Here is a 12,857-nt window from a genome sequence, read left to right as displayed (position 1 = left end):
AGAAAAAAAACATTCAGCAGAAAAGGTCTTCACCCTTGGCTCTTTAAACTATAAATATCACTGGGTTGATTTAGCCTGAAACTGATGTCAAACTCAAGTTAACAATGCTCCATTTCCCACTTAAAAAGCTAGTGGAATTTGGTAATCGTACTCAGTTACCAGCCCAGCTACAATTAAAAAACACAAGCTAGATTAACATTAAAACTCTGTTGAAATATACTCACAAAAATATGTTTTTGTGAGCAAAATTCTCAGATGGGAAAATAAGTAGTTTTTACTTCAGCTCCAATAAAGTGTGGGTATTATTTTATTTCACTTTGTTCTAGTTATTTCAATCTTGTTAAGACATAAATACCATTGTCAACAGCAACCTCTTTGTATTATGGCAGCCATATTGGCTGTATTGAGTTTGGGGTAGGTGAGAAACCTAAAATTGATTCGATTTCCAGGGACTGCTTAATCAAGCTTCAAGCTTGGAAATTTCAACTTTGAACTAAAAATTGTTGACGTATAAAATAAGCTACATCCTTAAACAAATAAAACGGAGCCGAAGGAAGTAGCTGGGTTTTTTTTTTCTACAAGAGGTAGCACTTCGTATTAAAAAGTGCTGTTTTGAAATATCTGTAAAATGGTAATTTTGAAAACTTCAGTCGCCGATATATTAGCATGTCGCTGAACAGTCATTTCATTTCCATTATTAATGATGATTCATGATTTTACAACTAATGAAAAAACGGGATACGGTTTATTAGAAACTAAAAAATATTGCATTTTCTAATATCGATCGAGCTACAGCTTGTGGCGTTTGAGTTTTAAAGGTCTGCCGCCGCATTTGCGTCTTTCCGGTTTTATTTTGAAAACCTCTACCCGGAAGTAGTCGATGCAACGCAAGTAGCATGAGCTAACGTTACATCTGTACTCGTTTGACAACATCCTCTGTCTTACCTGTCAGGCCACAAACATGTAAGAGTAAATTACGCTGCGATAACCGAGTCCACCTTAGGCTGTTGGTTGAAGGTTGAAGTTAAATGGTTGCAGTGAGTCCGACGCAGAAGAGAAAAAACGGAAACGGCTAATTTGCTAACACACATATTCATGTGCGTTCTGCTTTCACCGTCATATTGCTAGTTTTGTCGTCAGTATGGCCCTGCAGCCAAAGTAGACTTTTCTGTTTGTACAATATTTCTTCGTTTCTTCACGACTTAAGTGCTTTATTCGGGCTCAAAAGGGGGAAGTGAGCTTGTTCACCCTGCAGGCCTTCATGTGTGTTTTGTTGTCTGCTTCGAAACATCGTTGAAAAACGGGGTCGTTTCGGTTCAGCCTGCTAACAAGTCCCTGCGCTGCGATAACAACTACTTTAATGAGATAAGAGTCGGCGCGTCCCGGTCGTTATAATGAGTTTCTTTAGTTTTGGACAAAGTGCAGAAATCGATGTAGTCCTCAACGACGCCGAAACGAGAAAAAAGGTCGAACACAAGACCGAAGATGGGAAGAAAGACAAATACTTTCTTTTCTACGACGGGGAGACAGTCAGTGGAAAGGTGAATGTGACGCTGAAGAACCCCGGGAAGAGGCTGGAGCATCACGGCATCAAAATTGAATTTGTCGGCCAAATAGGTGGGTGGGAAGTATTAGTCATACAATGCAACAAATGATCACAAACAGGTTATTCCTTTGATCTGGAATTTAAACATTATTCTTCATAAAGCACTGGGTGTACTTCATAAGAATATTTGTGAAATGCAAAGATTTGTGGTTTAGGAGAGCTTGCCTATTGCACTGTTTGTTTACTAGAAAAGCACATCCAGTGTCAACTTTTGGGAGTTTCTTTCTCCAGATTTTTCTTCACATTACAATCTCAAGCTTCAATTCAATGTATTCTGGTTTTATTTGACGTACCAGCTTTGTGTGCATCTGTGAGCTTTCCAAATCAACCCAGTGAAATATTGTTGAATTCTTTCCACAAAAAAAAAAAAATGTTCAAGCTCTGACAGATTAATTGGACAGCGTCTGCGTATATCAAATTTAAAATTTCAAGGTGACAGATGTTCATCTGGATTTAGGTGTTGGTCATTCTAACACAGAGTAATGATTCTGAACCACTTAATTGCAGCCCTGGTTGTATATTTAGGATCACTGTCCTGAAAGGTTAACCTCCTCTCTAGTCTCACATCTTTGGCAGCCTCTAACCAACTTTTTAAAATACATTCTTTCTTGGGGTTGCCTTGAAGTTAACTCCGTCTATTGTCTCTCTGACCAGCTCCAATGTAGAAAAGCGTCTACAGAACACAGCGCTGTCACCACTTCATTGCATAGTTTATATTTGGCGTGATGTGCTGCGTTAGTTTTCCATGACACATAGTGTTTTGTACATTGGCCAAAAAGTTCAATTTTGGTCTCATCAGAACCAGAGCACAGTCTCAGTGCGGTTGCCGAGCCTACTGCATTGTTACTGGTAAACTTAAACAGGGCTTCTTACATGGAGCCAGTTTAAGGACTTCAAAGCTGGAATAATGTTCTCTATCTTCCTGGTTTTGGTGACACTAGTCCATTAATCCTGGACAGAGGGTATAGAAGGCTGACTTTGTAACTATCTTTATGTGACTCTGAAGGTTCAGACCTGAGTCACTATTGTTCTCCTTCCCCTGCTCTTCAGTAACGGTGGGAGGTCATGTGTTGACGGGTATTTGCAGTTGTCCCACTCTCTGTAAATGTTTAGATATTTGATTGAACAGTTCTTTACAAGATAAAATGTTGTTTTGCAACCAAAATCTTTGGTCATCACGGTGCTGTTTGGTCACTAGTGTTCCTCATCAAACAAATACTTACTACACAGAACAGCTGGATTTATACTGAGACCACATTACACATAGATAAACACTATTTACAAATTAGGCACTTCTGAAGGCAATTAGTGCATTTAATTTAGTGCCATCCTAAAGTGCAAATCAAACTCAGATTTTCATGTGTAAACAATTTTACAGTTGTGCGCTACTATGTCCATAAAATTTATTGAAGTTTGTGGTTGCAATCTGGAAAAGTCTTAGTGCAGTGGTGTCCAAATATTTTGTCTTGGGAGTCAAAACAAGAAGTTAAACTCACTGTGGGCCACAAAATTAATAAAATTAAAAATTTAAAATGCAAAATTATTATTATTATTATTATTTTTGTAACTCTTTACCTGCTCAACAATAAATCCATTTTAAAATAAAGTCTGTATGTAATTGGTGATCCAAAACATAAAAGTGCTGTTGGGCTGTTGCCTTATTAAAAGAAAAAAAAAAACAGACAATTTCCAAATTCTTTGGGTCATTAAATGCTTTTTATCTTGTTGGCTACATTTTTACCCATTTTTGACTTGCGGTGAAGAGGGGGTGAACCAAATAATGTCAATGGTCACAAATGGGCCCTGTGTCAAACTTTAGACACTGCTGTCTTAGGGGTATGACTACCTTTGAAATGGACTGTATAAACATAAAATATAACAAATGCAATTAAAAAAAGCAATTATCCCATTCTATACGCTCCCAGTTGAACTGAAGGAAGTTTGCAGCCTAAATGTGAAACTGGAAAGTAGTACATGGAGGTGGGTAGTGATTATTTCTGGGGTTTGTCCTACATATTGTGGTGCAAAACACCTGAATCATAACCAGTGATGTGAGTAGCATCACGGTTGGGAGGCTTGTCCCAAATCTCCAGGCGGAAATCAACAACAAATTGTTCAATGCCTTTCAAACTGAAAGTATCAGAGACCTGTGCTGATGTGATCCTCCTCATGCTATAGAGAACACTGCTGTAGTTGTATGAATATTTAGTAGCAAAATAAAGTGTATTCTTTTAATATTTTCAGTCAAAGAGACAGGAATGTTTGTCTCTGTGCCGATAAATAGATAGTAATGTACCAGAAATACTTGGACGTAATGTAATTTGAGCTTGGTTTAATTATATTTAAGATTTTTGCATTTTATTATTGTTATTATTATTATTATTGTTATTATGTAATTCTTCACCCTCCAAAAAATCTTAACTTTAGATTCAAATCCATTTCTCATATATTCTGTACAATACAAAGTCCCAAGTAGTTTCAGTTTCAGCTGAGTAACTATTACTTGTATTTAAATGCAAGTTTTGTTTACTGTTAAAAAAATCGTACCGTATTCCAAAAATGTTTACATTTTTTAAAATATAGATTAAAGCTAGAGTTGTCAAAGTTTCTTTAAACAAAGGAATTAATGGTCAATTTAAACTTGTATGTAATCATGTTCCACATTATCATTAAATAGCAAGCAGTTAAAAAAAAAAAGCATTCAAGTGCAGGGTAACGTACTGGCTTTCATAGACATATTTATATTTTTAATGTAATTTTGTGTAGATTGCCTTATGTTTTTTTGGCGTATTTTTAACGTCACCTTTCTCCCCCGACGTTTGTCCAGAGCTGTATTACGACAGAGGAAACCATCATGAATTTGTTTCCCTGGTGAAGGATCTTGCGAGACCCGGTGAAATAACCCAGTCGCAGACCTTCGACTTTGAGTTCACACATGTCGAGAAACCCTACGAGTCCTACACAGGCCAGAACGTCAAGCTAAGGTGCGTTTGATCATTCGCTCCGCTGCTGTGCAGGTACAGAGGATGTAAGGGTTACATTTGAACCCGTTTGGCATGCAACACGTTTAACCGACGATGTTGTCTTTATGCCACATTTATAGATTGGATGTAAAAAAAATCTGTTTACGTTTTTAGGTACTTCCTTCGCGCCACGGTGATAAGAAGATTAAATGACATAAGTAAAGAGATGGACATTGTGGTCCACACACTGAGCACCTACCCTGAACTCAACTCCTCCATCAAGATGGAAGTTGGAATCGAAGACTGCCTCCATATTGAGTTTGAGTATAACAAATCTAAGTAAGACATGTTGAGATTATAAACTACTCCATGGACAGTTGTGATTTCGTTTAACATCAGCAACAAGCGAAGAAAAGCTGATGTTTGTTCTACAAAGAAATCTGCACCCATTGAATCTTTAGATGTTATTGCTTACTGATCACAGGCATATTTAAAAAAAACCAAACAAACAAACATTTTGTAGCGTTTCTTGATTATGGGGAAAAAATAAGTTAGAGTTGCATTGGCTCTCAAACAGGAGAACAGCATTATTTTACACAGCTGAATATTGTTGAAAATCTTCATGTGAATAAGAAAATATGAGCTAATTAATCAACAAGGCATATCAAAACAGAGAGGATGCAAGCTAGCATTAGCTCTTGCTAGCCCCACCCTGTGTAAAGATCCTCAGCAGAGCAAGATGTGCTCGCTTCAAAAGTCTTTTTCCTGAAGACTTTTGAAGCGATGGTTGAATATGAAATATAATGCTATTAAGTGTGTTGCTGGTAGAAAGTTAAAGCCGGTTCCTAAAACCAGCTGTTTTAGGAACCAAGGGAAAAACTGTCAAAACCAACAACAACAAAAATGGTTGGAAATATTTTATGGGCTTGTAGTGCTAGAGCAGAGTATACTTCTGATTTCAAAGTGTAGATGAAAAACATTAAAATTTTACCACAAAGGATATAAAGAGTTGAAAAACAATTTTTTTTCTGTTTGTTAATCCTCATAGGTAAAAAACGATCCATAGGTAAAAAAAAAGAAAAAAAACGGGGTTATTCATGTATCCGCTTAAAGGTTCCTTGACCAAAAATCTAACTAAAATAAGTTTCATTCATTACTGAAGTAAGTTATTTTTTTTTTTTCTTCTTCTTCGGTTTCTGTCTTTTGTTTTGTGACAGATACCATCTGAAGGATGTGATTGTGGGCAAAATCTATTTCCTCCTGGTGAGGATTAAAATAAAACACATGGAGATCGACATCATCAAACGCGAGACGACCGGCACCGGCCCGAGCGTCTACCACGAAAACGACACGATCGCAAAGTACGAGATCATGGACGGAGCGCCGGTTAGAGGTGAGCGTCTTTCATTTAGCGTTACAGCTCTAACAAACAAGCAAAAAAAAAAAGAAGAAAAAAAGCGATTAAATGCGATTCATCTTTCAGGTGAATCTATTCCTATCCGATTATTTCTGGCCGGTTATGATCTGACTCCGACCATGCGAGACATCAACAAGAAGTTCTCCGTGCGCTACTACCTGAATCTGGTATTGATCGATGAAGAGGAGAGACGCTACTTTAAACAACAGGTATGGGGGGGAAAAAAAACAAAAGTGAAGGGCCTCGGTTATAAAAAAAATAAATAAATAAAATTACACTCAAGTTATAGATTAAAAGGCAAAAAAAAAAAGGAAGTACCAGATCACCGACACACTGAGCTCACCGTCGTTCGCTTTTGGTGATGCGCACAACGCATTTATTTCCTATTGAGCATAAAATAAAGAAACACCGACCTTAACAATCCAGCTTGTTCCGCCACTCGGACACAGATTGAATTCTAAAATTGATCGCCCCACAGTCCATTAACTTTTCAACTCGCGTCAACTAAAGCGAGTCTTTCATTCACACGGATCGATATGAACCGCTGGTTTGCTGTAGCGCTCGCACGCCCCTGGTTACGCTCTGCAGGCGCAACAACAACAACAGAGCCTGATGGAACAGTTTAAGTGCTACATTGGAGGCTCATTAGTTGTTTTAAAAGGCGGACCTGCTGCAGGGATCAGGAGGGCGTGGTCGCCGTTTGGGATAAATGTGCTAAATTCTCGGCAAAAACAAAATCTTACCAAGCGTTTTTGGTTTAGTAGAGAATGTCTTTTTTTTTTTTTTCCACATTTAGTGCATGGTTTGGAAACTAAAATTTTGAATTTTGTTTTTCTTCTTCTCATTTTAAATTAGTTTGAGCCAAAATATTTAAGAAATCTGTAAAAAGAGGCATTTCTATCATCTTTTACACTTTTTCTGTTAACACGAGATAATCTAGTCAGGCTCAAACCTCATTTTAATGTCAACCTTCATGGAAGTGAAAACTTTCAGAGTTTTAGATTAGTAGATGACCCGATTATGTTAAATAATTCACCTTTTTGGGGGTAAAAGCAGATTTTGTTTTTAGTCAATAATTCCTTAAAATGTATAAAAAAGTACTAGTTTCACCGTGAGATTACTGATTACAAGAGAAAAATGTGTTGATAATCTGCTTCTGGAACTAGAACTTTTTTATCTATATTAAAGGACTATTATTTGCAGTGTAATAAGGTACTTGCTAGACCAAAAATGCTTGGTAAAATTTCTTTTTTTTGCAGTGCCGGAGTATAGAAAATGATTTTATTTCCTTTTTTTTTTCTTGTACCATTGTGTAATTGTTCTAATAATCCATCAATTCTTCCACGCACTTCTTTCATCTTTTGACCCATCCATCCATCCATTCGTCCGTCTGTTAATCCCTAATCCCTTGTGTGGTGTGTTGATCTGTTTATCCATCCAGAGTTGTGCTCATGTTCCATTTGAAATCTCTGCCATTATTTATAGGTGAAACTTTAGATTTAAGCAGCGAGTCTGGACTACTGCAAAAGTAAAACGTACAGGAACGGTGTTAGACCACAACACGTCGATACAGAACTGCTGCTGCATGTTTCTGTCGCAGCTTCGCGCTCTCTCTCTCTCTCTCTTTCTCTCTCTTGTTCTCTCTCTCTCTTTCTCTCTCTTGTTCTCTCTCTCTCTTTCTCTCTCTGTCTGCGGCTTTTAGCGGACATTCCCGTGCAGTCTTTGCTGAGGAAGCTCCAGCTCTTACTTAAATCACGGCCGCCAGCGTTCTGATACATAATGCATGAAACTGCATCACAATAAAGGTTAGCCCTCTCTCTGTGGGTCAGGGGAAAATGTGGCCAGGAAAGTAAAGCAGGGATATTCTCAATGAAATCCGTTTTTGAATGTGGTTTTATTAAAGTACTTTTGTTGTTGTTGTTTTCCCCGCTCTTGGAAGATGTCATTTAGGCTGCTGACCGAGCAGCGATCGCTATTAATCTCTGTGCTTCTGATGCCTTTTTTAGATTCCATATGAAAACTAATTTCCTGGTGTGTTAAATGATGCAGTTCATTTATGCATCCCTTAGTCCAAAACATGGGTCTGCAACCTTTACTATCCAAAGAGGCATTTCTGAACCCAATGCAGTGAAGTTGAGCCATTTTAGAACCACAAATATTACGTGGCACGATGTATTTTTTTTCCCCATAAATATCTACTACAAGAAGTCGGTTATTTAAAAAAAAAAACAACAGTGATTTTATTCCTATCTTTAGGTTTGAAAAATAGAAAACTCTGTAGATGATGGTAACATTTTCTGATATGGGATGTTGATATTTGCACATAGTTTTTTTTGCCTATTATTAATAGATAGATCTACATAAAAATGACAGATACTTTTAGTGACAGTTCTGGAAACTTAGACTTAGACTGACTTTATTATCATTTTGCATGCACAGGGTGTATACAGAACGAAATTTCGTTGCATACGGCTCAGGACAATGTTTTGAGGTTCCAATGTTATGAGGTTACTCCAGAATAAAATAAAATACAATATAGCATAACTTGTTGCAAACCCCTGGTTCAGATCACGGGATTTGGACCAAACAGATGTTGGACTTCTTTTGACTAAAGTAAAGCACCATAATTTTACTAAAAATAAAACTGTGGCAGTACATGTTTACCACTGTGTTGCACTGTAACCAGATAAATTGTCAAGTACTTTCTATACTTGGAACCTAGAGTGTTGGATATAATTATGTCAGATCTTAAAGGATTAGCTCATATTTTGACAAAACATATAGATCTGGATGTTCTCTACATTCAGTCTGTAGTTTAAAAAAACCTGGGTTTTGTTGCAGAACTTCCTCTTTAGTCAAGTAGACTTAATTATTTATTTGGAACAAAAATACAAAATAAAATTACACAAAATGAACAGAGAGAATTTGGAAAGATGAGACAGAAATGTGACTTTTGTTTCATTAATTGTTGATTTAATGCTGTCAGATTAAAATGAGTGCCAATCAATTATCTAGTAACATCCCGTTTAAGCCTCCCTTTAGTGTTGTAGTTTGTCCTCCATCCAGAAGAGGGCGCCACTAGTCATCATTAAGCTGAGCCAGTTGAAGATGGCAATTCCATACCAGAATGGGAAAGAGAAACAGTCCAGAGTCCGGTGTGGGTTGCAAAATGCTCTTTATATAGTTCTGTTTTGAAATATAAACACTCAACAAGCTAAAGTTTCTCCTTAGTAGGAAGGAGTAGCGTCAACTTCTCAACAAAAATTACTTCTGCGCTTCAAAGGCGAAGATGTGAGGACAGAAGCAGAGGACGCAAGAGAGAAAATGATGGAGGGGGGAAAAAAAGCATGATTCTAATAAGCATGGCTGACTTATTTATTTTGAAAGATGTTGTTAGTACCTTCCTTCAAGAGTGACCACAGACTGTATGAATATCTCTGCTCATGGGGTATCAAGTGTTCCACGTATTTTATTTTTTCATCTTTTATTTGTATTTTTTTTACTATTTTTATTTTGAACACAATAGAAGTATAAAATCATACACATGAACAAGAAATGCAAAAGACATATTTTTGTACCACAATACTCTTAACATGCTCGAAAAGGAGTAGGTAAAAGTAAGAAACTTTTATTTTTTTATTCAGCATCGTATATTTATGAAATACCTATATTTCATAAATACTATATTTATTTAAAATGTGAGAAAACCCACATTTTCTGTTTATTCATTCAGTATTTGTTATAGCTGATAAAATAATAGAATTTAGTAATGATTTTTAGGGTGGGGGGGGTTTCTTCCATTCAGCTTTATATGAAAAACAGTCTGTTCAGATTGTGAATAATCCACTGAAATTTGCTTGTGCAGGGCTGCAAAAAGAAATAAACAAAAAAAAAAAGAGTCACCTTTTGTTATCTCCACCCTAACAGGAAATCACACTGTGGAGAAAAGGAGACGTGGTGAGGAAAAGCATGTCCCATCAGGCCGCCATCGCCTCCCAGAGGTTCGAGGGCTCGGCCGCTTCAGAGAGCGCCCTGGAGCAGGCCGCCAAGGAGGAGAGCGGGTAGCTCCGCCCTCCTTCCGCTCGCCGGCAAATCTGCACTGGACGGGTGATCACCTGACAACTGTGCAAACATCTGGCGAGGCAGCTGTTTTACTCGTGGCTGTGCTGGTTTAAAAAAAAAATAAAATAAAACGAGTGAAAAGGGAGGAAGGAGGGGGAAAAAAAAAACACAGCACGATGCACACTAATACCGTGCGTGAACTTTTAAAAAAGGAAGAAAAAAACAGTTTGCATGAGGCGTTCAGGGTGGCTACAGGCTCCTTCCTCACACATGCTTATTATTTTCTGTACAGGAATCAAACTAATCACCTGTCGCAGTGTCTGCTGTGTAAGATCACGTAAAATTCCTTACATTTTTACACTTCATTACATTCTAATGCCTTTTGGATGTATTGATTTCCCTTTTTCTTTGTCAAATACCAATTTTCTACCAAGTGAATCTCTGACATTCCACGTTGAATGAATGAATTCCTATAAGGTCTAACAAGGAGAGAGAAAATAAGAGAATCGACTTTGCACTGCTTGATCTTGTTGAACACGTTTTCCTTTTTCTTTTCTTTTTTTTTTTTTGTTGCACAAAACGCATCAGAAACTGGAACCCGTTTGGGCGAGAGCTTTGAAGTATTATCCCACTTTCTGTTTTTGTGTTGTTTTTTTAATCTGTAAATAAGACCAGTCAAACCTGTTAACCTGTTCCAGCTTGTATAGGTTGATTTAACCCGGACACAGAGCTACAGATTGACCTTGTCATGTCCATGTGCTTTTACCTCAGCATTCCAGTGGTGTTTCGGAGAAGTGTTTGTATTAGGGTCCGACCGTATGGAGTCATCTGTATCCTCCTCATTAGAGACTTGAAAGTTGTGCCTATGTGTATTAAGCTAATGAAAATCTTCCTGCCTCTAACATGATTTTAGTCTTTTAACCAGAGAAAAATTACAGTAGAACTATCTATCTTTTGCAAAATGCTTATCGATTACTCCTCATTCCCAAGCGTCCAATAAATTGATGCCAAATGGAAAACTCTTGTGTGTTTGTCCATAATTGAGTGGATTTATTAATGCGGCACAATTCTGAATGCAAAATGAAAGTAGCATTCAAAGCTTAAGATAACACAAACATTAGTTCTGGGTTGTAAAAATACCACTGATGGCCATCGCTTTCTAATTCCACTAGTTTTACATTTCTAATACCACTTCTGTACCAGTTTAAACACCAACACTTTGCTAACTAGTGGATTGGTGTCCAGCTATGTAGTAGCACGAAAGTCTAGCCATACGATTCTGCTCGATTCTCATCTCCATTCAGTGCTTCGTCTTTCCCCATTGAGCTCAATTTGCCCAGTAGAATTTCCACCAGGCCAATCAGCGAGCAGAAAGAGGAATTGTGAGCAATGACGTCAATTTTTCGGTGCCGTTTCAGGATTGTAGTCTGCCGTGGTTGTAGTTTGGCAGAGGTAGAAGTGAAACGAAGCCATTCGGTCCAGGTTGGCTACGCTTTCAAATATTGAATTAATAGCCATCTTTAATCTTCGCAGTGAGGGATGGTTGTTTACAGCGCAGGTACTTTCTGGTAAGCTTCATAGCGTCAAATAGATGTGTTACATCACGGCCAAACTTTAGCAACTGGGTAAAATTTAAAACTCCAATAAAGTTCACATCTTCAGCAAGCAAATAGCCTAGAGTCCAGACCTTTTGTACAAAGTAAAGCGTAGAACAAAGGCATTGTTTTACCAGGCTAACATAGTCCCAACTAACTTTGTGATGAGTTATGCTCACTGGCTACTTACTAGTTACACCCATTGACCTCCCTAAGTTGGGAGCATCAGAAATGGGAAAGACGTTGGTTTTAAGTGACTTTGAACTTGGTTTGGTTGTTCATGGAAGACTGGTTGGTCGCAGAATTTCAAAAATTGTAATTCTGCTGTGATTGCCACTCACCCATCTTGAGGGTTTGCGGAGAACGTTTAAAGGAGAAAGGAAGTCCAACCCTGTACTAGCAAGGTGTGCCAGTTAGCAAGTCTGTGTTTTTGTTAAAAATTACAACATAGACGTTTTAATATAAAATGACAATGTGTAAGTAGGTTCCTAAATCTTCACTAGTTAACTAGTTGGGCTTATTTTGTTCAACGGCTTGAATAATGTGGTTAAAATAAGCTTTGACAAGCTCATCCACCAAATCACTGGATTTTAGGGTAATTGCTATATTGTTGCATTGTGTGTCGCTCCGTCCATCTAGTAGGCCTTTGACGCTGTTAGTAAGCTAGCAGATAAAAGTTGCACTAGTTGGCAAACTCAGCTTCTTTGTCTTTTTGAGCTTGTGCAGCAGAGTATTACAACTAGTGTAACTGGTTAAATGTCTTTAGAAACCAGTTAATGAAAATGATGCCTCACATCAAGGGTATAGAATATTTATGCAGCCCGCTTGTCAGGCCCAAGGCTGTGCGGCTGCTGTATGTAGTCAAATGAAGATGCCTTGTGTTTCTGTTAAACAGATTTGGGGAAGGATTTCTGGACGTACCGCAAACACCACAATGGCGTGTTGCCGTTATCATAGTGTCGGCTGGTATTACTGCTGATCTGCACGCTGACATTCAGGTTATTAAATCTTAATGCAGGGAGACAAAAGGGGCTGCTGGATAATGTAGAGGAGGAGCTGTGCTCCGACAGAACATCTCACCAGAGAGACTTAGCTCCGCTTTGAATTGTCTCGTTACGAACTGTGCCAAGCCTGATGAGGAGCAGATGTGCCCAAGGACAGGCGTTCTTTCAAATGAGATCAGGTACTGCGACGCAACAGAAAGCTGAACTATG

At 38.0% G+C, this 12,857-nt stretch overlaps 1 protein-coding gene across 1 annotated transcript; it reads left to right on the top strand.

The window, feature by feature from the left end:
• Positions 1 to 853: 853 nt before the first annotated feature.
• vps26b (VPS26, retromer complex component B) lies at positions 854 to 11,067 on the top strand. Its single transcript, XM_032546237.1, has 6 exons — positions 854 to 1,617; positions 4,434 to 4,590; positions 4,744 to 4,908; positions 5,787 to 5,962; positions 6,053 to 6,195; positions 9,914 to 11,067. Exons 1-6 carry the CDS (start codon positions 1,395 to 1,397, stop codon positions 10,049 to 10,051), a joined length of 1,002 nt encoding a protein of 333 aa, XP_032402128.1. The 5' UTR covers positions 854 to 1,394; the 3' UTR covers positions 10,052 to 11,067.
• Positions 11,068 to 12,857: the final 1,790 nt, after the last annotated feature.

This window comes from Xiphophorus hellerii, chromosome 18 (genome assembly GCF_003331165.1).
Source record: "Xiphophorus hellerii strain 12219 chromosome 18, Xiphophorus_hellerii-4.1, whole genome shotgun sequence".
NCBI lineage: Eukaryota > Metazoa > Chordata > Actinopteri > Cyprinodontiformes > Poeciliidae > Xiphophorus > Xiphophorus hellerii.
The sequence above is the reverse complement of the archived record's forward strand: the minus strand, read 5'-3'. Positions and strand labels throughout refer to the sequence as shown.

Bases quoted from the DNA above. Each gene is read 5' to 3' on its own strand.
- vps26b (XM_032546237.1), top strand. From the start codon at position 1,395: ATGAGTTTCTTTAGTTTTGGACAAAGTGCAGAAATCGATGTAGTCCTC. The intron at 1,618-4,433 runs GTGGGTGGGAAG...ACGTTTGTCCAG, and splicing joins TGAATTTGTCGGCCAAATAG to AGCTGTATTACGACAGAGGA. The intron at 4,591-4,743 runs GTGCGTTTGATC...TTACGTTTTTAG, and splicing joins GGCCAGAACGTCAAGCTAAG to GTACTTCCTTCGCGCCACGG.